This window comes from Salvelinus fontinalis, chromosome 24, assembly GCF_029448725.1.
Source record: "Salvelinus fontinalis isolate EN_2023a chromosome 24, ASM2944872v1, whole genome shotgun sequence".
In the NCBI taxonomy this organism is placed as follows: domain Eukaryota; kingdom Metazoa; phylum Chordata; class Actinopteri; order Salmoniformes; family Salmonidae; genus Salvelinus; species Salvelinus fontinalis.
In genome coordinates, this window is record NC_074688.1 from 22,296,328 (window position 1) to 22,323,768 (window position 27,441).

The following is a 27,441-nucleotide window of genomic DNA, read 5'->3' on the forward strand; positions in this document are numbered from 1 at the left end:
CAGCATAGAGAAAATGTTTCAGTGGTAAAGCAAGTTTGCTGCAATTCTACACATTTTGCCATGGGACATAGAGAAAATGTTGCAGTTTTAAAGAAAGTGCTGCAATTCGACACATTTTGCTAAAAACTTATAGAATATTTTGCAATTGTATAACTCATTTCATGCAATTCTACTAATTTAACCATGAGGCAGAAAGAAAGATTAGCAGTTTTACAGCTATTTTCCTGCAATTCTACACATTTTGCCATAGGGTGGAGAGAAATGTTTGCATTTTTTAATATGATATCTGAGTGAGAGTGACTAACAAGATGAATGGGGTCATCCTGGTCGGTAAATCGACCATGATTACTACAAGCGCCGATAGCTAGACTAATTTGCCAATCTAAAACATTTTAGCTGATGGGCTAATTGAGTGACTGTCAGACTGACATAAGAGAAACACTGCTGATGCACAACCAAATTTCGAAATTGCACCTTGTGTATTCTACTATTCTAACTCTGAAGGGGGAGGCGGCTGCTGTGATGGGGGGGAGTGATCCACAGGCCTACAAAAGGGAGTCGCCAGTTGCCCATCCTATAATTTCACTTTTCCTTTGCTTACATCAGAGATCATCAACTAGATTCAACTGCGGGCCAAATTTGTATTGAGCCAACAAGTGCTCAGCATATATGGGAACTCCTTCAAGACTTTTGGAAAAGCATTCCAGGTGAAGCTGGTTGAGAGAATGCCAAGAGTGTGCAAAGCTGTCATCAAGGCAAAGGGAGGCTACTTTGAAGAATATAAAATATATTTAGATTTATTTAACACTTTTTTGGTTACTACATGATTCCATATGTGTTATTTCATAGCGTTGATGTCTTCACTATTATTCTACAACGTAGAAAATAGTAAAAATAAAGAAAAACCCTTGAATGAGTAGGTGTGCCCAAACTGTTGACTGGTATGTTTTATGTGTTTCGTTAGGCTGAACATGTCTGTCAACAGCCAGTGATTTGCTGAGAGTTCTGTTAATATGAAATCCATTTAGCATACACTTTTATCCAAAGCAACTGAGTGCATCATTTTTTTTCATATGGGTGGGTGTAGCACCTCGCGGAAATCAAACCCACCACCTTGGCACTGCTGGCAGTATGCTCTTACCAATTTAGCCACACAGGACCTCCTAAATTGTGATAGATTGTGAATTCATTTCCTAGTGTTTACATTTTGAGTCATCCTTAGGCTAGATACGAGTCTGAGACAAAAAATAAGCTCCGTTATGATAGCTTGTGTGGCCTAATGGCAAAATGATCTGTGGATCCTACATACAACTCATGACTGGGCAGAAGGATAAATGCTATGTAACAGCCACTAGATGGTGCCTTCTATCAAGTCAAACATATCCACATATGGAGCAAGTTCAATAGGTCTCTCTTACTCTAACCAGTATCTGGCCAACTGGTAATAAGCATGTGTGTGTTCCTTGTCATCCTCCACATGGTAACTGACTCCGGAGTATTTAGTCAAAAGTGCATGGGATCATCTCTGCAAATTCTCTCCGTGATTACATTCATGTTTGATTTATAATCTAATCTACAGTACCAGTCAAAAGTTTGGACACACCTATTCATTCAAGGGTTCATCTTTATTTTTACTATTTTCTATGTTGTAGAATAATAGTGAAGACATCGCAACTATGAAATAATACATGGAGTAACCAAAAAAGTGTTAACCAAATCAAAATATATTTTATAAGATTCCATTTGTTATTTTATAGTTTTGATGTCTTCACTATTATTCTACAATGGAATGAGTAGGTGTGTCCAAACTTTTGACTGGTACTGTATATCAGATCACATTAAATTCATAATCCCATCATCTGCCATTGATAAACATTGTGTTATTTTATATTCTTACTGTGTGTATGATGCTGAAGTGGATTCATGGTTGACCTTTTTTATATGAATCTTTACTCAGCAGATCAGTTCTCATATCTCTAACCCCATCATATACAATTGATCAGGGTTGGGGCCAATTCAATTTCAATTCCAGTCTATAAAAAAATAATTTAAAATGATTCCTCATTGAAAAGCATTGAAGATAATTAGAATTTTAGTCTACCTTCTGAATTGACTGTAATTGAAGTGAAATTGACCCAGTGGATGTTTGTCTATTTCTGTTCCTATACTAATGGGAAAAAAACTATAGATTGAAAAACATTCTATACAGAGACATACTGTATGTGAAATGGCCTTTCAGTAGTCTGAGCCTTGCTGGGAGAGGAGCACTGAGGGATTGTGATTCATAAAAATACCCTAATCCACAAAACAAACATGCAAAAAATATTTTTTTAAACAATGCCCCCACTGCTTAACCGCTTTGCTCTAAATTCTGATGGATTATCCCCAATCTTTGTGGGTCCCTGTGGACATTTGGGAGAGAGATGAGTATTTTGGGCTCCTGATTGGTGGAGTGGGCAAGGGAGTGGGCAAGGGAGTGGGCAAGACGGTGTATGATAAGCATTTTTTTTTTTACTTAACTAGGCAAGTCAGTTAAGAACAAATTCTTATTTACAATGACAGCCTACCTGTGCAGTGGTCTAAGGCACTGCGTCTCAATGCACGAGGTGTCACTACAGTCCCTGGTTCAAATCCAGGCTGTATCACATCTGGCTGTGATTGGGAGTCCCATAGGGAGGTGCACAATTGGCCCAGCATCATCAGGGGTAGGCTGTCATTGTAAATAAGAATTTGTTCTTAACTGACTTGCCTAGTTAAGTAAAAAAAAAAATGCTTATCATACACCGTCTTGCCCACTCCCTAATTTCAAACAGTCCCAGAACCCATCATCCACACTAAGTAACTGTGTCCAGAAAGAATGTCCCTTTGAAGTCCAGTGACATTCTACTGACTTTAAGGCATGGTTCTTCTCGTGCTATTTTTACCCAATATAAAACAATATTCATATATTTCTGCTCCCTGGCACCTGTGTTCTCAAAAACCCTAAATGTTCTTACATAACAGCATCTCAAGCAGAGGTTTTCAGAATGACTTGGAACATTGGGCAGTATATATACTGCCCAATATTGAAAGATAACAATAATATTATTGATACCAGTGTACCAGTCACTAGAGAGCACAGAACAAAGGAGGTTAATATTGTACAGAGAGGAGCTTTTAGAAACCTGGGAAGAGTATCTCACAGGTGGAACAGCTCACATGCTCCGCTCTCTCCCAACCTCATCCACAACACTCCCAGCCAGCCAGTTGATTTAACACACCTCACATATACTTCCCAATGTTCCACACTAAATAAAAACCTCTCCCTCCTCTGGCTACCTTTTAACTGTAGCATATCCCTGACTGTCGCTACTGTAGTTTTGTGGTGGGTTGTCCTCCTCACCACCTTACTATTAACTACTTTCTACTGTCTGGTAGAAAACACAATCTGAAATCTGTCTGCGTTTAGCAGTTAACTATTATATCAAAGTCAGTGCACAGCGGCACAATACAAAGAACCCAGGAAAAAGGGCACATTTTTCTCATAAACGTGAATCAATACAGCAGGCATGTACAATAGGATTGATTACCTACACTTGATCGATTCCAGGAAACAGTCTAGCGAAACATGTCTTTAGAGTAACAAATGTTTTATTGGTATTTTTTTAACAAATCATTCAACTGATGACAGAACATAACAATTGGTGTTCAACAAGGGTATAGGTTCACACATTTTCAGCATCACAAACTGAAAGGACAAGGCTATTTCATCTGGTGTTGATAAGATCGATATGTCTGTTTAGAAGAAGCAGGAGGTTTACGCCACAATGACAGCGAGAGAGAACAACTGTAAACACACACTCTCAGATGGTCTTGTTAACAGAGATTCTGCCTCATATCCTTTCATCAAACAAACATCACGAGGGTTTCAGGGTAAACAAACTACTTTCAAACATCTGTTGTATAATATCTACAGTAATTAAGACTTTTTCCTTCCTTTTTTTCAAAATACAATATATTATCTTTATCCAAGATCCTGTTTAAAAAAGTTGCTAAGATGTCTATATACATCGAGGCAGGACATAAAATCACATACAAATTATCAAACGATAAAAAACACAAATATGAACCAATATCGAAAAGGCAGGTGGCAAGCCTACATGCTTTCCCTTTTGTCTTCAGCTCCTCTTTGATACCATGGCAACAGGCTGGAGTTCAGCAAATATGGAAGCAGCAAAACAAGCTTTAAAAAAAAAACATGGCGGAGAACTTCACATCACATAATCTGCTTCCAGCTATATGAGGTTCTGAAAGTAAACAAACATTAAACTCAAATCAGCAATGTGGCTGGTGCCAAAAACTAATCCTGACACTAATTTAGCCAAGGCTTAGCCACACAAATGTGAGTATTCCATTTATGGTTGAGCTCTTATAAATCTACTGACCTCCCATATTTGCTTACATCTATGCCATTGTCAAAACATTAATTTGACATGTCCATAATCTATCCTATGCAACATATTATAGATGAAAACACTAGTCTTGATTTGGCATTAATATTACCAATATGTTGGATAAACTGGACCAGATTAGTATAGAGATTAAAGCAGCAAAGAGCCAGGTGTGTCTTTGGCCAGTGGGTCTCTTGGCTCTCTGTGCCACACCAATCAACACTGATTAAGATCCAAAATTGTTTTGGATTATCACCAAATCCTTGCCTTACATTTACCCACTATAGTAACAGACTAGGAGGACAACAACCAACACTGATAACAACTATAGGACTAACATGTCTCTACTGAACCAGACCAGGTAGTCCTGCTGTCCTTCACACTAGACTCACCTCGTCCCTCCTCTGGGCAACTCCAGGCCCTCTCTGTCCAGTTGAAGCCCGCGAGGAGGCCCCTCCACCAAGGGAACCGTAGCAGGACATCTGACCCCGGGGCAGAAAGCTGGACGGGCAGTACGGGATTACCCCCTCATCTGCAGATGACAATATGCATTACCGCAATCACTCAAAAGTACGGCTGGAATTATATGGGTCAGATTCTAAGTGCTGGACCAGACTAGACCCCCCACCATCTCTGGCCACCTGGGTAGAGGGGATTGTTGCTCAATGTGTGCTTAAACCGATGCACTATTCTGAGTCCACTGAGGATTTGTATGCATATTAATGTAGACGGAGCATTACTAAACCTCAATCACAATATGAGTCTGTGCTTGCCGCTTTTATATTACTGTACGTGTATTTGCATTAATTAGATGGTTTGATGCATACCTTGTGAGCCCCTCATGGCAGGCCCTCTCTTCTGGGGTGAGGAGTAGTCTCCTCTCCTCTGTAGGGCCGGCGAGTTCTCCGCCGACGGCGTCCGGCTACAGCCCAGCACATCAACCAGGAGCTGCATGGGGTCATCTGCTGCGGGGGGTGGGGCCGGCGGAGGGGGCAGGTCTGCACAGACTGATTGACAGCTCATGAAAAAAACACTGCCTTCACTCGACCACAGGTTACCTCTTTAAAGCACTGCTGTCTAAATGTACAGTACAGGACTTAGGTGGAACTGACAGCATTTTAGCAACATGAAATATTATTAAAATCTATGACATTTTTTATTTTTTTATTTTTTCTGACAAGTGAACACTTAGATATGGTAATTTTCATGTTTTCATAAATTCTTAGTATTTGTAATTCCCAAACATTCTAAGGTATTTGTCAAAATTCTATAGCAATATAGAGTGGGAAAGCGGCCGTGCGTTTGGACAATTAATAGACACTGCAGTAAATAAATATATCTGTCTCGTCCAGGACCAGAGTCTACTTAGACTGGTACACCATAGCCAATCAGAGCTACAGTATAGGCCTGTGCCATCATTCACTTTGAACTGGACTGTGTGTTTACAGGCAGTTTCCAACTGCACGACTTTAGATCATTAGAACGCATTCGCCAAAAGCCACAAAATACACCTGAATGGATTTCTGCAAATATGTCAATACCACTTGGGAGTCCTCTTACATTTGGGAACTTTACAGTCCTATTGATTAAACCACCATGAAAAGGTAGGCTCTCTCTCCTTCAGTTATGCACATCAACAACAAAAAGATCAACAACTAATGCTAGCCAGAGAAAGATGAGCTAACATCTAACGAAGGAACATTAGATAAACACCAACTTTTTCAAATAGCTAGTCGTCAAAATTGCACTGACAAACGATGGGTAATTGTAGCCTACTATTCCTTTGCAGCTTGCATGCCTACAATGCATGCTTGTCCCAACCATGAACCAAAGCTAACTGGTTAAAGTTAGCTAGCTTGCTACTTCCTGACACAAATGAGAGAACACCTTACTCTGACCATTTTACTCGCCCTAGCAGAGCTGGTTAGGCTGTTTACATGTTGTTATCTAAAGTGTTTGTGACTAACTATTACTTTCTTTGCCTACATTTACTAACAAGTCATATTCGGTGGATGTTGCGCGTTCAAAAATTCATCAGTTATTCTGTGCTCTGGCACATTCAGAAGAGAGTGCTCTGAAATTGGAGTAGATAGCTAGAGTGAATTTGCAAATTACACCTGCATCTCTAACGTAAACTCACCCCATTCCATACAAATGTGCAAACCGCAACATTCATACGAGGCTACAAAGAAAACTAATGGGACTGTGTTGACTTCAAAATCAGGGGTGTGAACTACGTTTCTATTCAAGCGTTGATTGACATGGTAATGGATCTATAGTATTGGAGAAAAGTTGAAAAAACGGACCTTCCGTTACATCGTGACGTGTCATGTCGTAACTTACAGCCTGCATAAAGCAACTATTTCTGTAACGGGGTAAGGGGGGATACCTAGTCATTTTTTGCTTCATCATTGCATGTGATCATGATTCTCAAAGCCGCTGTTTACTTCTAAGATCACTTTTGCACCGCCCTAAAAACCCGATTCAAATTCGACACAAACCTTCAAATAGGTATGTAATGACACATTATATAAACTCTTTATAGTGTTTTATTTACATTTCAGAGGCGATAAGGTGATAAGTTGGACAGATCGAGTGAAAAAAAATCTATTTTCCCACACAACATCTCTCCTTCTCAATATCACGCATTAGTTTTGCTTCCCCACCCGCCATTTTTTTAAAGACCAGACGGAGCTCATTGCATTGTTGAATTATGCAGAAACGGGCAGCGTGGGGGTCATGTAATTGATTCTCTTGGAAAGGGGAGAAATTGTGCTTTACAATGGTATTGACATTACAGTTGATCTGGAATTATTACGTTTTTGGGGCGCTAAAATAAGGTCAATTGTACGGACCAAGGCGATGTACAAAAGTGAGTGAGTTTACGTTAGCTGTGTATAGCCACCAAAAAACAATATGAGGAGAAAAAGTCAATCACTCCTCCAATGACATGACATCCTCCTAGCAGCTAGCTAGCGATTTAACTAACATTAGGATCCGAGTTTTTACCTTGCTACATAAATAGATACGCTAGCCTATTAGCCACGTTATGACTGACTAGTGATCATTGCCCTTGCTAGTTTGATTGTATTGTCATATCCAGCCTTAGTTACATTAAACAATTTTTGTCCAAAATATTGAGCCAATGGAAACTGAAACAGTGCATCTCAAATGGAGGCAGCAAACAATGTACCAGGCCAACTGTGATTTACAACCGGATAGCAATATTTTTTTGACTACCAAGAAACATATTGGTGAATTATATTATTAATGCATTGAACGGCATCAATCTATTCTGCCAACAATGCCTTAGTGTACGTCATGGAATGTTGAGGCAATTATAACTTATTTTTAAAACATCTTATTAAGTTGTCTTGTAGCATAAACTGGGAATTAGATATTTAATACTGATATTAAGATTGTTTGTTTGTTTGTTTGTTTGTTTGATATCTGGAAAGTAGTTAAAACGCTGTCAGTTCCACTTTGATGTGTGACCAAAATGTAAATGTGCTGTAAGGATGTGGCTTGAATACCAAAGCAGGCATGTTACTTATGTGCATGTGCCAGCAACACACCACGAAGTTTGAGCCAGTGAGAGCCATTTCTAAGTTCTTGGAAATAATAAGATGGTGTAACTTGTTATTACAAAAGCTATGTGTGGTGCCTTGTATAAAACCTTCTACAAAGAGAAGATAACAAATGTAGCTGCCAATATGTCTTACCTGCTTGGTCATGCAGCTCTCGTCGGTGCTGGCCCTCCCTGAGGGCTTTCTTCTTGCTTCTGGTTCTGTGTCCCTGCGTAGCGTATGAGGAGTCAGCCGGGAAAGGAGGAGATTGTCCTGACAGAACATAACAGTGATATCATCAAGAAGACATTCAGAGGGAATAAAAGATAGAGCCATCTCATAATAGATCCGATTTGATTTTCATGTACAAATACTTTGTGTTAAGTAACATAATAACATTGAAAAATTCTGGATAATTATGCAGTTATGGATTAGCCTGGTAGCAGATCTGTCTGTGCTTTAGCCAACTCCTCTTGTCCTTTCGTTGTCATGCCAAACACGGACTGTATGTATGGCATGGCAACAAATGACAAAGAACGTGGCTAAAGCACATACAGTTCTGTGACCAGGCTGGTCATTTTCAAGAGGCTAGCTACACATATAAATGATTATCCTATATAACAGATGATTCTATATTAATAATTATCCTAGAACTATAACAGAGGAAAAGGTGTGTAAAGACAGGGGGACAGGTGTGTACAACTAACCTCCTCTGCCACTCCTCTCTGAAGTAAAGCTCTCCCCTGTGAAGGGGAGAGCTGGTCCCCATTGGCTGGTGTGGTATGGCCCGCTGACGTCTATATTGGCAAACAGGTTGGGGTTGGAATGGGAGACCTGGGAACCGGGCTCGTAGTGGCCCCGCAGGTCAAAGTGCTGCAGCCGGGGGCTGTCGTTGGGGTTGGGGGGGGGTGTCTCCTCTTGGGGGGAGGGGGGAAGCGTGGCTGTGGACTGTAGGCTGGAGGTGGTGTCCTGGGCCAGCTTCTCTCTACTGAAGGAGGGCAGGCTGGGTAAAACCTGCCTGGAGCCATCCATCAGGTGAGTCCTTGCTGGCAGCGGGGGATACCTGTCCTCATCAGAGTTACTGGGAGCGGGAGGAAGAGGAAACATGATTAGTACATGGGGGAAAGCGAGAAAAGAACCCTGGTTTAACAACTAAGAGGACCTGACACATTGAGTGAAAAACACCGTCAGTAAGACCCCAGTATAAATCTAAGGGGTCTATCTTACACAATACTTGTACATCATCAAGAAAACTCTTCGAGGCACATTAACAGCCATATACAGAGACTGTAACAGTAGTTGACATTTGAAAAGAGGAACCAGCAGCAATGGGTTACAAAACAGAAGACTTCAAATTATTTATGTTGCCGTGACAACGTCAGCGGACATCAGAGCAGATTTAACAGAGAACATGTTATTGAAAAAGGAAAGGGCTAATCAACACTGTCAGATGATGGCTAATGTCATTACAAAAAAAGACAACAGTCGGACCAGCTAGGTCCCCCCAGTTATGGCCACAATCTCATCTGTCACAATCAGTTAGAGGAAACTGTACACTCCCCCTGATGCAGCCACACTAAGAGTCTCTCCTGAGCCTGCAGACAAGAATGTTTTTAACTCCAACTTTAACCGTAGTAAACTTCACTAGAGTTTATAATCTGGATTGAACTGGGAGGTCAGGTTCCGGCCCTAACGTCATGAACTCTTGCTATGTAGTTCAGGTAAACTATCAGGTCAAATAGAGTGCAATACATACATTCAATCTAAACACAGCCCTCATATGAGGGTGTCAGAGAATAGATAAAAAGGACACATCAGAAAAAATCACAATGAGTTATGGAGAAAGGGTGCAATATGTAGCAACTTCAGCACTACTAGTTCTCTTTCCCTGTACTGCCATTTCCCTCCTGAACACCGGGAGGGAAATGCTAACAAGCTATCCCATGGGAGGGTGTCTACAGGGGACGTAGCGCTGGGTGTTACCTGTTCCTCCCATCATCCTGATTTCTCTTGGTGTAACCACATCCTTTATTAGCAGGCAGTGGTAGAGACAGAACGTCCTCCCAGTTGAGTGGTGTAGGCTTAAATGGAGGACACACTGACCTCTGCTTCACCAGCTTGGCTACAGTACAGAAAGCAGACAACCCACACACTTAGTTAAATCAAGCTGAAGAGAACATTGGTCAATTTATTTATATACAGTGGGGAGAACAAGTATTGGATACACTGCCGATTTTGCAGGTTTTCCTACTTATGTAGAGGTCTGTAATTTTTATTATAGGTACACTTCAACTGTGAGAGACATAATCTAAAACAAAAATCCAGAAAATCACATTGTATGATTTTTAAGTAATTAATTTGCATTTTATTGCATGACATAAGTATTTGATACATCAGAAAAGCAGAACTTAATATTTGGTACAGAAACCTTTGTTTGCAATTACAGAGATCATACGTTTCCTGTAGTTCTTGACCAGGTTTGCACACACTGCAGCAGGGATTTTGGCCCACTCCTCCATACAGACCTTCTCCAGATCCTTCAGGTTTCGGGGATGTCGCTGGGCAATACAGACTTTCAGCTCCCTCCAAAGATTTTCTATTGGGTTCAGGTCTGGAGACTGGCTAGGCCACTCCAGGACCTTGAGATGCTTCTTACGGAGCCACTCCTTAGTTGCCCTGGCTGTGTGTTTTGGGTCGTTGTCATGCTGGAAGACCCAGACACGACCCATCTTCAATGCTCTTACTGAGGGAAGGAGGTTGTTGCTCAAGATCTCGCGATACATGGCCCCATCCATCCTCCCCTCAATACGGTGCAGTCGTCCTGTCCCCTTTGCAGAAAAGCATCCCCAAAGAATGATGTTTCCACCTCCATGCTTCACGGTTGGGATGGTGTTCTTGGGGTTGTACTCATCCTTCTTCTTCCTCCAAACACGGCGAGTGGAGCTCTATTTTTGTCTCATCAGACCACATGACCTTCTCCCATTCCTCCTCTGGATCATCCAGATGGTCATTGGCAAACTTCAGACGGGCCTGGACATGCGCTGGCTTGAGCAGGGGGAACTTGTGTGTGCTGCAGGATTTTAATCCATGACGGCGTAGTGTGTTACTAATGGTTTTCTTTGAGACTGTGGTCCCAGCTCTCTTCAGGTCATTGACCAGGTCCTGCAGTGTAGTTCTGGGCTGATCCCTCACCTTCCCCATGATCATTGATGCCCCACGAGGTGAGATCTTGCATGGAGCCCCAGACCGAGGGTGATTGACAGTCATCTTGAACTTCTTCCATTTCTCCTACAGCCTTCTTCCAGGAGGCCGTAGGAGGGCAACAACCCAGCAGCAGGACCGCTACCTCCGCCTTTGTGCAAGGAGGTGCACTGCCAGAGCCCTGCAAAATGACCTCCAGCAGGCCACAAATGTGCATGTGTCAGCGTATGGTCTCACAATGGGTCTGAGGATCTCATCTCGGTACCTAATGGCAGTCAGGCTACCTCTGGCGAGCACATGGAGGGCTGTGCGGCCCCACAAAGAAATGCCACCCCACACCATGACTGACCCACCGCCAAACCGGTCATGCTGGAGGATGTTGCAGGCAGCAGAACGTTCTCCACGGCGTCTCCAGACTCTGTCACGTCTGTCACATGTGTTCATGTGCTCAGTGTGAACCTGCTTTCATCTGTGAAGAGCACAGGGCGCCAGTGGCGAATTTGCCAATCTTGGTGTTCTCTGGCAAATGCCAAACGTCCTGCACGGTGTTGGGCTGTAAGCACAACCCCCACCTGTGGACGTCGGGCCCTCATACCACCCTCATGGAGTCTGTTTCTGACCGTTTGAGCAGACACATGCACATTTGTGGCCTGCTGGAGGTCCTTTTGCAGGGCTCTGGCAGTGCACCTCCTTGCACAAAGGCGGAGGTAGCGGTCCTGCTGCTGGATTGTTGCCCTCCTACGGCCTCCTCCACGTCTCCTGATGTACTGGCCTGTCTCCTGGTAGCGCCTCCATGCTCTGGACACTACGCTGACAGACACAACAAACCTTTTTGCCACAGCTCGCATTGATGTGCCATCCTGGATGAACTGCACTATCTGAGCCACTTGTGTGGGTTGTAGACTCCGCCTCATGCTACCACTAGAGTGAAAGCACCGCCAGCATTCAAAAGTGACCAAAACATCAGCCAGGAAGCATAGGAACTGAGAAGTGGTGTGTGGTCACCACCTGCAGAACCATTCCTTTTTTGGGGGTGTCTATTGTCTATTCCATTTGCACAACAGCATGTGCAATTTATTGTCAATCAGTGTTGCTTCCTAAGTGGACAGTTTGATTTCACAGAAGTGTGATTGACTTGGAGTTACATTGTGTTGTTTAAGTGTTCCCTTTATTTTTTGAGCAGTGTATATATATATATATATATATATATATATATATATATATATATATATATATATATATATATATATATATATATATATATATGTTGAAGTCGGAAGTTTACATACACTTATGTTGGAGTCATTAAAACTAATTTTTCAACCACTCCACAAATTTCTTGTTAAAACTTCTTCTGGCTTAGGGGCGCTATTTTCACGTCCGGATGACAAGTGTGCCAAAAGTAAACTGCCTGCTACTCAGGCCCAGAAGCTAGGATATGCATATAATTGGTAGATTTGGATAGAAAACACTAAAGGTTATAAAACTGTTTGAATAAAGTCTTTAAGTATAACAGAACTGATTTGGCAGGCAAATCCCTGAGCACAATCCACCCAGGGATTCTTTTTTTTTTTTTTTAGGTCAATCTGTTTTCCATTGGGTTTCTATGGCAAGGCCGTTTTAATAGAAATATGCTTGCAGTTCCTATAGCTTCCACTAGATGTCAACAGTCTTTAGAAATTGGTTGATGTTTTTCTTTAGAGAAATTAAGAAGTAGCCCTGTTATTTTCCTGTGTCACTTCAGGTGCACTCTAATGATTTGGTGCGCACGACCTGGAACACACTTTTTGTTTTCGTCCGGTATTGAACACAGTTTAGTCTTACATTTTATCAATTATTTATGTTAAAAAAATACCTAAAGTTGTATTAGGAAAGTTGTTTGAAATGTTTGGACAAAGATTACAGGTAATTTATGAGATATTTTGTAGTCATGTAGCGCGAGTTGGAACCAGTGTTTTTCTGGATCAAACGCGCCAAATATAATGGACATTTTGGATATATAACGAAGGAATTAATCAAACAAATGGACCATTTGTGATGTTTATGGGACATATTGGAGTGCCAACAGAAGAAGCTCGTCAAAGGTAAGGCATGAGTTTTGTGTCGCGCCTGGCGGGTTGAATTATGATTGTCTGTCTTTGTTTGATGGGGTGCTGTCCTCAGATAATAGCATGGTTTGCGTTCGCCGTAAAGCCTTTTTGAAATCTGACACTGCTACTGGATTAACAACAAGTGTAGCTTTAATTAGGTGTATTGCATGTGTGATTTCATGAAAGTTTCATATTTATAGTAATTTAATTTGAATTTGGCGCTCTGCCATTTTACCGGATGTTGTCAAATCGATCCCGCTAAAGGGATTTGATCCATAAGAAGTTTAACAAACAATACATTTTTCCAACAATTGTTTAGAGACAGATTATTTCACTGTATCACAATTCCAGTGGGTCAGAAGTGGAAAATTGGAAAATTCCAGAAAATTATGTCATGGCTTCAGAAGCTTCTGATAGGCTAATTGACATCATTTGAGTAAATTGGAGGTGCACCGGTGGATTTATTTCAAGGCCTACCTTCAAACTCAGTGCCTCTTTGCCTGACATCATGGGGAAAAATCTAAAGAAAATCAGCCAAGACTTCCTTGGGAGCAATTTCCAAACGCCTGAAGGTACAACGTTCATCTGTACAAACAATATTACGCAAGTATAAACACCATGGGACCACGCAGCCGTCATACCGCTCAGGAAGGAAACGCGTTCGGTCTCCTAGAGATGAGCGTACTTTGGTGCAAATAGTGTGAATCAATCGCAGAACAGCAAAGGACCTTGTGAAGATGCTGCAGGAAACAGGTACAAAAGTATCTATATCCACAGTAAAACGAGTCCTATATCGACATAACCTGAAAGGCCGCTCAGCAAGGAAGAAGCCACTGCTCCAGAACCGCCATAAAAAAGCCAGACTACGGTTTACAACTGCACATGGGGCCAAAGATCATACTTTTTGGAGAAATGTCCTCTGGTCTGATGAAACAAAAATAGAACTGTTTGGCCATAATGACCATTATTATGTTTGGAGGAAAAAGGGGGAGGCTTGCAAGCCGAAGAACACCATCCCAACTGTGAAGCACGGGGGTGGCAGCATCACCCAACTTATTGTGGGAAGCTTGTGGAAGGCTACCCGAAATGTTTGACCGAAGTTAAACAATTTAAAGGCAATGCTACCAAATACTAATTGAGTGGATGTCAACTTCTGATCCACTGGGAATGTGATGAAATAAATAAAAGCTGAAATAAATCACTGTATTTCTGATCAATTTGATGTTATTTTAAAAATGGACAACAAAAAAGTGCTTTTCTCTCAAAAACAAGAACATTTCTAAGTGACCCCAAACTTTTGAACGGTAGTGTACACACACACACTACTTTTTGGTTACTACATGATTCCATGTGTTATTTCATAGTTTTGATGTCTACACACACACACACCCACCCTCATCAACTATGTAACAAAGTTAGCTACAGTACCAATCAAAAGTTTGAACACACCCACTTAAGGGTTTTTCCTTATTTTTACTATTTTCTACATTGTAGAATCATAGTGAAGACATCAAAACTATGAAATAACACATATGGAATCATGTAGTAACAAAAAAGTGTTAGACAAATCAAAATACATTTAAGAGTCTTCATAGTAGCCACCAATTGCCTTAATTGCAGCTTTGCACACTCTTGGCATTCTCTCAACCAGCTTCATGAGGTAGTCACCTGGAATACATTTCAATTATCAGGTGTGGCTTGTTAAACATTTATTTGTGAAATGCATTTCCTTAATGTGTTTGAGCCAATCAGTTGTGTTGTGACAAGGTGTGTGGGGGGGGGAACGACAGTACGCAAATATGCAAAGAGAAACGACAGTCCATTATTTTCAGGTCAGTCAATCGGGAAAACTTCCAGTCGCCAAAACCATCAAGAGCTATGATGAAACTGGCTCTCATGAGGACCGCCACAGGAATGGAAAACCCAAAGTTCATTAGAGTTACCAGCCTCAGAAATTGCAGCCCAAATAAATGCTTCAAAGTTCAAGTAACAGACACACCTCAACATCAACTGTTCAGAGGAGACGCAGAGTAGGTGAACGGATGATCCACATGTGTGGTTCCCACCGTGAATCATGGAGGAGGTGTGATGGTGCTTTGCTGGTGACACTGTCAGTTATTTATTTAGAATTCTAGGTACACTTAACCAGCATGGCTGCCACAGCATTCTGCAGCGATACGCCATCCTATCTGGTTTGCGCTTAGTGGGACTATCATATGTTTTTCAACAGGACAATGACCTAGAAGGAGAGTGATGGAGTGCTGCATCAGATGACCTGGCCTCAACAATCATCCGACCACAACCCAATTTTTTATTGAACCTTTAACTAGGCAAGTCTGTTAAGAACAAATTCTTATTTACATTGACGGCCTACACCGGTCAAACCCGGACGACATTGGGCCAATTGTGCACTGCCCTATGGGACTCCAATCACGGCCGGTTGTGATAGCAACTTCCGGCGCCGACCGAGATGGCCGCCTCGCTTCGCGTTCCTTGGAAAATATGCAGTATTTTGTTTTTTTATGTGTTATTTCTTACATTGGTACCCCAGGTGATCTTAGGTTTCATTACATACAGTCGGGAGGAACTACTGAATATACGATTAACGTCAACTAACCATCGTTCCTACCAGGAATATGACTTTCCCGAAACGGATCCAGTGTTTTGCCTTCCACCCAATACAATGGATCTGATCCCAGCCGGCGACCCTACGCGACGCCATAAAAGGGGCAAACGTAGCGGTCTCCTGGTCAGGCTTCGGAGACGGGCACATCGCGCTCCACTCCCTAGCATACTACTCGCCAATGTCCAGTCTCTTGACAATAAGGTTGATGAAATCCGAGCACGGGTAACATTCCAGAGAGACATCAGGGATTGCAACGTGCTCTGCTTCACGGAAACATGGCTAACTCAAGAGACGCTAACGGAGTCGGTGCAGCCAGCTGGTTTCTTCACGCATCGCGCAGACAGAAACAAACATCTTTCTGGTAAGAAGAGGGGCGGGGGGGTATGCCTTATGATTAACGAGATGTGGTGTGATCATCATAACAACACACAGGAACTCAAGTCATTCTGTTCACCTGATCTAGAACTCCTCACAATCAAATGTCGACCGCATTATCTACCAAGGGAATTCTCTTCGATCATAATCACAGCCGTATATATTCCCCCCCAAGCAGACACATCGATGGCCCTGAACGAACTCTATCTGACTCTTTGTAAACTGGAAACCACACACCCTGAGGCTGCATTCATCGTAGCTGGGGATTTTAACAAGGCTAATCTAAAAACAAAACTCCCTAAATTCTATCAGCATATCGATTGTGCTACCAGGGCTGGTAAAACCCTGGATCATTGTTATACTAACTTCCGCGACGCATATAAGGCCCTCCCCCGCCCTCCTTTCGGAAAAGCTGACCACGACTCCATTTTGTTGATTCCAGCCTACAAACAGAAACTAAAACAACAAGCTCCCGCGCTCAGGTCTGTTCAACGCTGGTCCGACCAATCTGATTCCATGCTTCAAGACTGCTTCGATCACGCGGATTGGAATATGTTCCGCATTGCGTCCAACAACAACATTGAAGAATATGCTGATTCGGTGAGCGAGTTCATTAGGAAGTGCATTGACGATGTCGTACCCACAGCAACGATTAAAACATTCCCAAACCAGAAACCGTGGATTGACGGCAGCATTCGCGTGAAACTGAAAGCGCGAACCACTGCTTTTAACCAGGGCAAGGTGACCGGAAACATGACCGAATACACACAGTGTAGCTATTCTCTCCGCAAGGCTATCAAACAGGCTAAGTCCCAGTACAGAGACAAAATAGAGTCGCAGTTCAACAGCTCAGACACAAGAGGTATGTGGCAGGGTCTACAGTCTATCACGGATTACAAAAAGGAAAACCAGCCCCGTCGCGGACCAGGATGTCTTGCTCCCAGACAGGCTAAATAACTTTTTTGCCCGCTTTGAGGACAATACAGTGCCACTGACACGGCCCGCTACCAAAACCTGCGGGCTCTCCTTCACTGCAGCCGAGGTGAGTAAAACATTTAAATGTGTTAACCCTCGCAAGGCTGCAGGCCCAGACGGCATTCCCAGCCGCGTCCTCAGAGCATGCGCAGACCAGCTGGCTGGTGTGTTTACGGACATATTCAATCAATCCTTATCCCAGTCTGCTGTTCCCACATGCTTCAAGAGGGCCACCATTGTTCCTGTTCCCAAGAAAGCTAAGGTAACTGAGCTAAACGACTACCGCCCCGTAGCACTCACTTCCGTCATCATGAAGTGCTTTGAGAGACTAGTCAAGGACCATATCACCTCCACCCTACCGGACACCCTAGACCAGGGGTGTCAAAGTCAAATGGACGGAGGGCCAAATAAAAAATTTAGCTACAAGCCGAGGGCCGGACTGTTCGAATGTTCATTGAAAAAAATTTAAATGACGCATATAGTCTAGTGAACCTAATTGAACCTACTGAAAACCTAACAAATATATTCCAATATGATCAGATAAATAAAGCAATATTTTCTTATGGCTCTGTCAGTAATCTTTAATTTTCAACAGACACAAAAGACAAATTTCCTTTATATAAAAATCCCCATAACATGAACATTAAATGAAAGAAACCGGTATTCAAGGCACCATCAGTAGCCTATATTTTCTATTTTAGCAAAAGTGGGCTAAATTTACTTCAAAGAAAAAAACAATAATAGCAATTTTCTATCATCCACTCAACTGAAATATTTTTAAAATATAATTGGATTGAAATACAATAAAATAAAGTGCAAAAATCTATTAATCAAAAACAACACTTTGTTTAAGGAGAAGTAACATGCAGTGAAAACAAATATTAAACTTTAACTTTTAAACTTGAACTGAGTAAAAACTCTAAATATGTGATTGCACAGTAATGTTCACTTGTTTGAGGTTGAGGGTGATACTTGGTGGTGTCCCATCTTTTCCACAAGTTCATCAATGTTCGGGGTAAGGCTCTGAGCTGAGGAAATCCTCAGAATTGAGTGGAGGTGTTCAGCAGTAAGTCGACTTCTGTGTGATGTTTTGTTCAGGTTCATCAAAGAAAACAGTTGTTCACACAGGTATGTGCTGCCAAACATAGACAACGTTTGAGCAGCCTGGATGCGCAGCTGGGGCATTGTGTCGGGGAGGAAACGGGCGAACTCCGCAGCACCCACTGCCGCATATTTTGCCCTCAGTGCATCATTGCATTGGAGGTCAATCAACTCCATTTGGAGGTTTGGTGGTGAGCTTTCCACGTCAACAGCAAATGGGTTACCGAGCAGTTCCAACCTGCTTTTTTGTGCTTCAAAGTCAGCAAATCGGCGTCGAAAGTCAGCGGCAAGCATACCTATTTTATCAGCCAACTGTGCGCTCGGGAACGCACTGGTAGAGAGCTTCTCTTTCATGGTCTGGCAGCTGGGAAAGTGGCTCAAATTTTCTTTCCGCATCTGCGTCTCCCACAGAGTCAGTTTGGTTTTAAATGCCTTCACTGTACTGTACATATCAGAGATGACATGATCCCGACCCTGCAGCTGCAAGTTCATTGCATTCAGATGACTCGTAATGTCACACAGAAAAGCCATTTCACACAGAAACATTTCGTCTCGGAGTTGTGTCTTTCCCTTTGCTGTCCAAGAACAGACAAATCTCCTCACGAAGCTCGAAACATCTTTGAAGCACCTTTCCCTGGCTTAGCCATCGCACCTCTGTGTGATAAGGCAAATCACCATGCTCCGTTTCTAACTCCGTCAGAAATGCCTTGAACTGGCGGTGATTCAAACCTTTGGCTCTGATAAAGTTAACTGTGCGCGTGATGATGCTCATTACATGCTCCATTTTCAAGGCTTTACCGCACAACGCTTCCTGGTGTATGATACAATGATAAGCTGTCAGCTCACCTGTCGCGTTTTCCTCTTGCATCTTTTCCCGTATCTTCGCCACCAGTCCGCTCCTGTGTCCACACATCGCAGGTGCTCCGTCGGTTGTCAAACCCACAAGTTTTTCCCAAGGCAGCTCCATCTCATTTACACATCTTGACACCTCTTCATACAAATCATGCCCCGTAGTTGTGCCATGCATAGGACGTAAAGCCAAAAACTCCTCTGTCACGCTTAGGCTGGAGTCCACTCCGCGGATGAAAATTGACAACTGGGCAATGTCAGAAATGTCGGTGCTCTCATCCACAGCCAAGGAATATGCAATGAAATCTTTTCCCTTTTTCACAAGCTGCTCTTTTAGATTGATGGACAACTGGTCTACTCTCTCGGCAATGGTGTTTCTGCTCAGACTCACATTTAAAAAGAGTTGCCTTTTTTCTGGGCAAACTTCGTCACAAACTTTAATCATGCAGTTTTTGATGAAATCCCCCTCCGTAAATGGCCGGGCTGATTTAGCGATCTCTTCTGCCAAAATAAAACTGGCCTTGACAGCAGCCTGGCCTTGTGATTTGGCTTTTTTGAACAGAGCCTGTCGAGATTTGAGGCCTCGTTTTAATTCCTCTGCCTTTTGTAGCCTTTGTTCCATGTCCATATTCTTGTTTTTGTCCGCGTGTTTCGTTTCATAATGTCGTCTCAGATTATACTCTTTCAGTACCGCCACACTTTCTCCACACAGAAGACACACAGGTTTTCCAGCTACCTCCGTGAACATATACTCCGACTCCCACCTTGTTTGAAACCCCCGGTTCTCAGTGTCCACCTTCCGTTTTGCCATTTTTGATGGGTATCTGAAAGTTAATTTTACTGTGATGCTGACGACTGCTGTGCCAATAAATATTGAAATGAAGCAGCCTACTGCTCGGTGCGTCACCGTTGCATTGTGGGAAATGTAGTATTGGTGCGTGTAAAAGATCTGCGGGCTGCCGGCTTGCTGCGGTCTGCGGGCCGGTTCTAATAATAAATCAAGATCATCCCAGGGGCCGTAAAAAACCTTCTCGCGGGCCGGATGTGGCCCGCGGGCCTTGACTCTGACATATGTGCCCTAGACCCACTCCAATTTGCTTACCGACCCAATAGGTCCACAGACGACGCAATCGCAACCACACTGCACACTGCCCTAACCCATCTGGACAAGAGGAATACCTATGTGAGAATGCTGTTTATCGACTACAGCTCAGCATTTAACACCATAGTACCCTCCAAACTCGTCATCAAGCTCGAGACCCTGGGTCTCGACCCCGCCCTGTGCAACTGGGTCCTGGACTTCCTGACGGGCCGCCCCCAGGTGGTGAGGGTAGGTAACAACATCTCCACCCCGCTGATCCTCAACACTGGGGCCCCACAGGGGTGCGTTCTGAGCCCTCTCCTGTACTCCCTGTTCACCCACGACTGCGTGGCCATGCACGCCTCCAACTCAATCATCAAGTTTGCGGATGACACTACAGTGGTAGGCTTGATTACCAACAACGACGAGACGGCCTACAGGGAGGAGGTGAGGGCCCTCGGAGTGTGGTGTCAGGAAAATAACCTCACACTCAACGTCAACAAAACAAAGGAGATGATTGTGGACTTCAGGAAACAGCAGAGGGAGCACCCCCCTATCCACATCGACGGGTCAGTAGTGGAGAAGGTGGAAAGTTTTAAGTTCCTCGGTGTACACATCACGGACAAACTGAATTGGTCCACCCACACAGACAGCGTTGTGAAGAAGGCGCAGCAGCGCCTCTTCAACCTCAGGAGGCTGAAGAAATTCGGCTTGTCACCAAAAGCACTCACAAACTTCTACAGATGCACAATCGAGAGCATCCTGTCGGGCTGTATCACCGCCTGGTACGGCAACTGCTCCGCCCACAACCGTAAGGCTCTCCAGAGGGTAGTGAGGTCTGCAGAACGCATCACCGGGGGCAAACTACCTGCCCTCCAGGACACCTACACCACCCGATGTCACAGGAAGGCCATAAAGATTATCAAGGACAACAACCACCCAAGCCACTGCCTGTTCACCCCGCTATCATCCAGAAGGCGAGGTCAGTACAGGTGCATCAAAGCAGGGACCGAGAGACTGAAAAACAGCTTCTATCTCAAGGCCATCAGACTGTTAAACAGCCACCACTAACATTTAGTGGCCGCTGCCAACATACTGACTCAACTCCAGCCACTTTAATAATGGGAATTGATGGACATTATGTAAAAATGTACCACTAGCCACTTTAAACAATGCCACTTAATATAATGTTTACATACCCTACATTACGCATCTCATATGTATATGTATATACTGTACTCTATATCATCTACTGCATCTTGCCATCTTTATGTAATACATGTACCACTAGCCACTTTAAACTATGCCACTTTATGTTTACATACCCTACAGTACCCATCTCATATGTATATACCGTACTCTATACCATCTACTGCATCTTGCCTATGCCGTTCTGTACCATCACTCATTCATATATCTTTATGTACATATTCTTTATCCCTTTACACTTGCGTGTATAAGGTAGTAGTTGTGGAATTGTTAGGTTAGATTACTTGTTGTTATTACTGCATTGTCGGAATTAGAAGCACAAGCATTTCGCTACACTCGCATTAACATCTGCTAACCATGTGTATGTGACTAATAAAATTTGATTTGATTTGAAGCCTGGAATTGAACCAGGGTGTCTGCAGTGACACCTCTAGCACTGAGATGCAGTGCCTTAGACCGCTGTGCCACTTGGGAGCCCAGTACAATTGAGATGGTTTGGGATGAGTTGGGGCCACAGAGTGAAGAAAAAGAAGCCAACAAGTGCTCAGTATATGTGGGAACTCCTTCAAGACTGTTGGAAAAGTATTCCAGGTGAAGCTGGTTGAGAGAATGCCAAGAGTGTGCAAAGCTGTCATCAAGGCAAAGGGTGGCTACTTTGAAGACTCAAATATTTGGATTTGTTTAACACTTTTTTGGTTACTACATCATTCCATATGTATTATTTCATAGTTTTGATGTCTTCACTATTACTCTACAATGTAGAAACAGTAAAAATAAAGAAAGACCCTGGAATGAGTAGGTGTCCAAACTTTTGACTGGTACTGTATATCCTCACCACTTAACATTCCATGAGCCCTTAACTATAGTACATGAGAAGTGTAATAGATGCCTGTACCATTGCTTGTCCTGGCGTACTGCATCTTGGCGTACTCTACAGACTGTCCAGACTGGATGGTCCACTGGTCCAGGTCTTGCACCAGACCGAAGAGGCCCGAGTTGGAGAGGACGGGGGTACTGGCATAGGAGTCAGGGCCCTGGGTGCAGGGGGTGTTGGAGCCCCGGGTGCAGGGGGTGTTGGAGCCCCGGGTGCAGGGGGTGTTGGAGCCCTGGGTGCAGGGGGTGTTAGAGTATGTGTTGTAGTAGGCTAAACCCTGCAAGTCCTCAGCAGCAGCTGTATTGATGGTGCTGTAGATGGGACTGTCAGTGGACACTGAGCTGTATTTCTCAGACTGGCTCAGGTAATTGGAGATGGCAACTGCAGAGAGAAATAGAAAGTCATTAAAACATTTAAAAAGTCAAATGCATTTCATTGAATGAACCACTTGATCTTCCCTCTGCAATTTCCTGGTCAATCACAAAAGCTCAAATAGGTTCCATCATTTGAGCAGTAAAGGCAGCGTATTACTATTCATACTATTCATTTTGCTTCTATTCAAACTACTGCATTTTATCCCATCCCAAGTTGCAAGACGTGACTGTCGGCTCTCACCATTGGAGTATCTGTCTGTAGAGTCCAGTTTGCCAGAGCAACAGTTGACTGAGTCTTTTCCATTCTGGGCAACGTTCCCCATGTTGGAGCCCAGCATCCCTGGTCTACTGTAGACAGATGGAGAAAACTAAAGGTCAGATATTACTGTAAGTCTGTGCTGTTTGTAATAAAAAAAATGAGTCCACTCATGTTTACATTGATTCTCTGAGTTAAACCAAGATCTCCACCTTCCATTGCTGAGACCAGATCCTTCACTGTGAGCGAATCCAACTGCAGGAAAAAACAACAAAAGCAATGGCTGCAATTAAAATCTCTCTTTATTATGCAGTGGCTTTCATCTAGGGCTGTTTGCCAAACAAATTCACATAATATGCCGTATACTCAAGGGCACAACAGTGTGTCCCACTTGTGATTCAGGCATGCCGTTTTTTTGTTGTCATTTCATTAAGGCCATGCTTCTGAGTCTGACCTAGATATGCCTTTTAGTGTATCACAGCAACACTAGGATTCAGAATCCACAGATTACAACAAGTCACATTTAAGACACTCAGACTTGGCAAATGTGATGGTGACAGGATTGGAACAGATGAGTATTGTAATGCTAATGGTATTGTTTGTATGCTATGTGAATACCGTGTCGGGTTGAGGATGTTACAGTATACCTGCAGGTGTGTAGGCGAATGATGTGGTGTAGTGTCCCAGCTCCTTCCTCCTGCGGTGGCGACAGTACAGCCAACCACTGAAGCCCATGAGCACCAGCCACGGAGCCACACCCAACCCAGCGATGAACGCTGGTTGGCAGACCACACCCGTGATCTGCTCTGATAGACTGAGGCTGCTGTCTTTCAGCAGACGGTCTGAAGGCATGTCCAGTGACAGGGCTGAATGATAGAGAGTTCAGGTTATCGGTCTGGCAAAATAATTTCCAATATGGCTTCCTGTATAAACAGACAACTAACTAACCTCATTGGGTTTTTAGCAAGAAGTGTTGAAATACAGTATACCAGTAACAAACAATTCAGAAACCTCAAGCCTCGTCTTTAGTCATCTCCCATTACCGACTGAGGACCAAGTTGACAGGCTATTAATGTTGCATCTAAGGGTCTATTCTAGTGGTAAAGCTGACTCACTGAGGACCAGGTCTATAGGTGGGCTGTGTTCACCAACTCCCAAGATGGTGACTGCAGCCACCATCACATTGTACTGGAGGTCTGGTAGCAGCCCAGTCAGTAGGATGGACAATGCTGCTCCATCCACTGTCCTGTTGATATGGCTCTCTGTCTTCATCTCAGAGTCACTTCCCAGGCACCAGACCTGACAGACAGAGAAACAAGCGTGATACTAAGTGGTGGAAGGACAGAAATGACCTACAACATTTAAAAACACTAGAAGCATCAAGTCGATCATGTTGCCAAGAGGACAACTGAACCATAAGCAGAGTTATTTTGTTGTTGTAAGCCAGCTCAACATGGGGATACGATAGGCTTTAAAAGCCTTTCCAGAAAAGTCTGAGAACATTTTTTTGGGGACTGCAAATCAAAAAACGTAGAGGCGATCCAATCGACAAGATGAGGACAAGTGATTTAAATCTGAGGGCAAAATTTGTTCAATTGTGTTTTTGTATTCTACAGAAGTGTTGCTGTTAACAGATACTAATCAGGGAGCAATTTGCAACGTTTAATTAAAACCACTAGCACAGCATTTCTGTTCTGCACAGCATGTTTTGGCAACAAGGATAAAACCGACTGCTTAAAATCAGCACATGCGGATTCAAACAAATATTACATTTTTCTTTCCCACGAACAGCTGTAATGACTAATTAACTGCCCACTTTTCACTATATTAACATCAGACAGTAGTCTAGAGTAGCACTTTCCTCCAACCAGGTACAGCTTTAACAGTCTCCATGCTGTAATCTCACCTTGTACTCCAGGACTGTACCACTCTGAACGTCAGAGGGAGGCTCCCAGGAGACACGGATGCTGGAGCTGTTGCTGAGCTGGACCACTGACACAGCCTGCGGGGGAGCACTCAACACTGGAAGGATGTGAATATGGAAAACTGTTAGTTAACAAGACCCAGAGGATCAAAAAGAGTCTTTGGTCAATAAAATGTATTTTCCTATACGCATGTGTTGTGGTGTACTAGAGAAGCATAACAACAGCATTGATTAGAGTCATTTTATAAGCAAAAAAAAATTCAAAGGAAAATGGATTCTTACTGCCCTTGCAGCGACAATAAAGAAGTCTGTAGGCATTGTACACTACTTCAGAGAGGGACGCTCCTGCATCCCGCTGCGTGTCTTACCTTCCTCAGGGGTGTGTAGCAGCACCAGGGGGCTGTCCAGTCCCTGTAGCTCGTTGAAGTAGGGAAGGACCTTCACCTCATACTCTGTGTCCGTGCGCAGGTCTGATAGGACAGTGCTAAGCTCAGGCCCCGCCTTCACATCCTGGACCAACCAGACGCTGCCAGTGGAGCGGTAAAGCAGCCTGTAGCCCTGCACATACTGAGACTGACGCGCCACCTGGCCAATGACAAAACACAGGAGGAGGGATATAGAGGTGGGTATTGATCTACTCCGAGATATTGTAAAGTATGTAGCACAGTATAAAGTAGCATATTGTTTCTCCAGATTAGAATACTCAGTTTTACTCACAGTCCAGGAGACCTGGGCACTGGTGGGTGATAGGACCACAGGCTTCTGTAGGTAGACAGACACCTCCCCTAGTTCTCTCTGCACCTGTCTGTGGTCCACCCCCTGCTCTGTAGGACTCCCATCTACAACAACACAGAGAGAACTGCACTCAGAAGAGCCTGACATACCACACTGCACTCAAAACAGCCGAACATCACATAACACTTTACTACGAAACAGTTCAAGTGATTGAGTGATTATGCACATTATATGCTGTTCTGTGCCCATACTGACCCTGTGTCCTGATGGGTTCAGAGATGGGGCTGGGGTCACTCAGACCGTAGGAGTTGACCGCTCGGACGATGAACAGGTAGACAGTGTTTGGGTACAGGCCAATGACCGTGTGCTTCTCCTGTTTCACGCGGTCAGCTACCGTCTGCCACACACTGCCAACAGATTGGCTGGAAAATAACATTTATCAATTACAGGTTGAATTCTGGTAGGATTGTCTGGCCTTGTCCTTATCCTGATATGAGGACTCGGCTAGCCGAACGAGTGGGCTAACATACTCCCTTAAAAGAACTTGAAAAACAACAAAAAAAAGTGACAAGTACTGTTTGACAATTCTGAGACACCGTAGCCAGTATACACTTCCTCAAAATAGTCCGAATTAGACTAAACCTTACCGAAGTCCAAAACGAACAAACTCTTCCGAACTCTGACCTGCTCCTTAACTAGGTGTCATAGAAGATCTGCATGGCAATCTGCCCTCTACTGTACTCCAACCCCCTTCAAGCATCCCCCCCTCTCCACTCTTCTTCCATTAAGCCCTGTTCGCCAGTCCTAGGAGGGTTAGCGGAGGAATAATAGGATATGTTTCCATCCAGCAGCTAGCTCTATTTAAAGACTGTGCTCTGTTAGATGAAGTTTTAGGAAAGCAGCTAACAGCTACCCATGGGAATGTCTCCTTTCAAACTGTGCTGTCAGTCTCAGTGCCAATCAACAGGCAGCCTGTTGGCCTGTCTGTGTCTGGCTCTGCCTGTCCTGAGCCTCTGACCTCTCTGCCTGTGATGAGAGCTCTCTGGCTGGTCTGCCCTTCCATAGCCCCAGGTCAGTGCCGTCCAGGACCATGGAGAAAATGCTGCTTTTTTTCCCCTTTATGCAACTGATTCTATGATTCTCTGCTCCAGAACGCTTTATGCTTTTATTAAATCTGCCACGGCTCGGTTTCCCTTCATGTCGTTATTTCCTGACCCTGTAGCACATGTATGAATGGCTTAGTTAAACCAAATGGACATTCTCTGTATGTGAAAACAATACACATCAAGAACACAACTGATATAGCAACAGACTTAGAAAGCATTGAAATATAAATCCTCTATTTATATGGTGCCCTGCAGAGCCATGTATTAAGAGAGGTTGGGCAATGCAGTTTGCAAGTATATGGGTCTGGTACCCAGTCCTTGCATGTCATACAGTACCTAAAGGCCTCGATGATGTAGGAGGTCACAGCGGCCCCACCCTCGTGGGGGTTGGACTGCCAGGTGAGGGTGACTGTGCCCCTGGTCACCTCCGTCACCACAGGCTTCTGGGGTGGCCCTGGCAGCTGGATGGACTCTGACACCCGGGGAACTGATGACCCAGGGGCTCCATCCTCTGGGACACGAACAGGGATCCGGCATGAGATAACATGAGACACAGTGGTGGGGTGTGATAATGGTACCGGAATATAGTGGTGTGTGGTCGTGTACCGGGATATAGTATGAGTCTGTTGATATTCACACACAGTAGTGGTGAATACTGTAGCTAAAGCA

The 27,441-nt window shown here is 43.6% G+C and overlaps 1 protein-coding gene across 2 annotated transcripts in view; it reads right to left on the bottom strand.

Annotated features, from left to right (window-relative positions):
* Nucleotides 1-3,612: 3,612 nt before the first annotated feature.
* Nucleotides 3,613-27,441, bottom strand: part of LOC129822162 (roundabout homolog 2-like) — a 115,268-nt gene continuing 91,439 nt past the window's right edge. The window contains exons 11-26 of one of the 2 annotated variants that reach the window (XM_055880193.1): nt 27,109-27,283; nt 25,922-26,088; nt 25,649-25,770; nt 25,300-25,516; nt 24,914-25,029; nt 24,123-24,306; nt 23,655-23,873; nt 23,220-23,262; nt 22,993-23,099; nt 22,399-22,758; nt 9,980-10,118; nt 8,704-9,077; nt 8,153-8,269; nt 5,258-5,428; nt 4,823-4,962; nt 3,613-4,286 (exon numbers count right to left, since the gene is read on the bottom strand). In XM_055880193.1, coding sequence (XP_055736168.1) covers nt 4,275-4,286; nt 4,823-4,962; nt 5,258-5,428; nt 8,153-8,269; nt 8,704-9,077; nt 9,980-10,118; nt 22,399-22,758; nt 22,993-23,099; nt 23,220-23,262; nt 23,655-23,873; nt 24,123-24,306; nt 24,914-25,029; nt 25,300-25,516; nt 25,649-25,770; nt 25,922-26,088; nt 27,109-27,283 — 2,663 coding nt within the window. In that variant the 3' untranslated portion in view covers nt 3,613-4,274. Of the gene's footprint in view, nt 4,287-4,822; nt 4,963-5,257; nt 5,438-8,152; nt 8,270-8,703; nt 9,078-9,979; nt 10,119-22,398; nt 22,759-22,992; nt 23,100-23,219; nt 23,263-23,654; nt 23,874-24,122; nt 24,307-24,913; nt 25,030-25,299; nt 25,517-25,648; nt 25,771-25,921; nt 26,089-27,108; nt 27,284-27,441 lie in introns of both variants that reach the window. The other variant, XM_055880192.1, reaches the window with a different exon arrangement.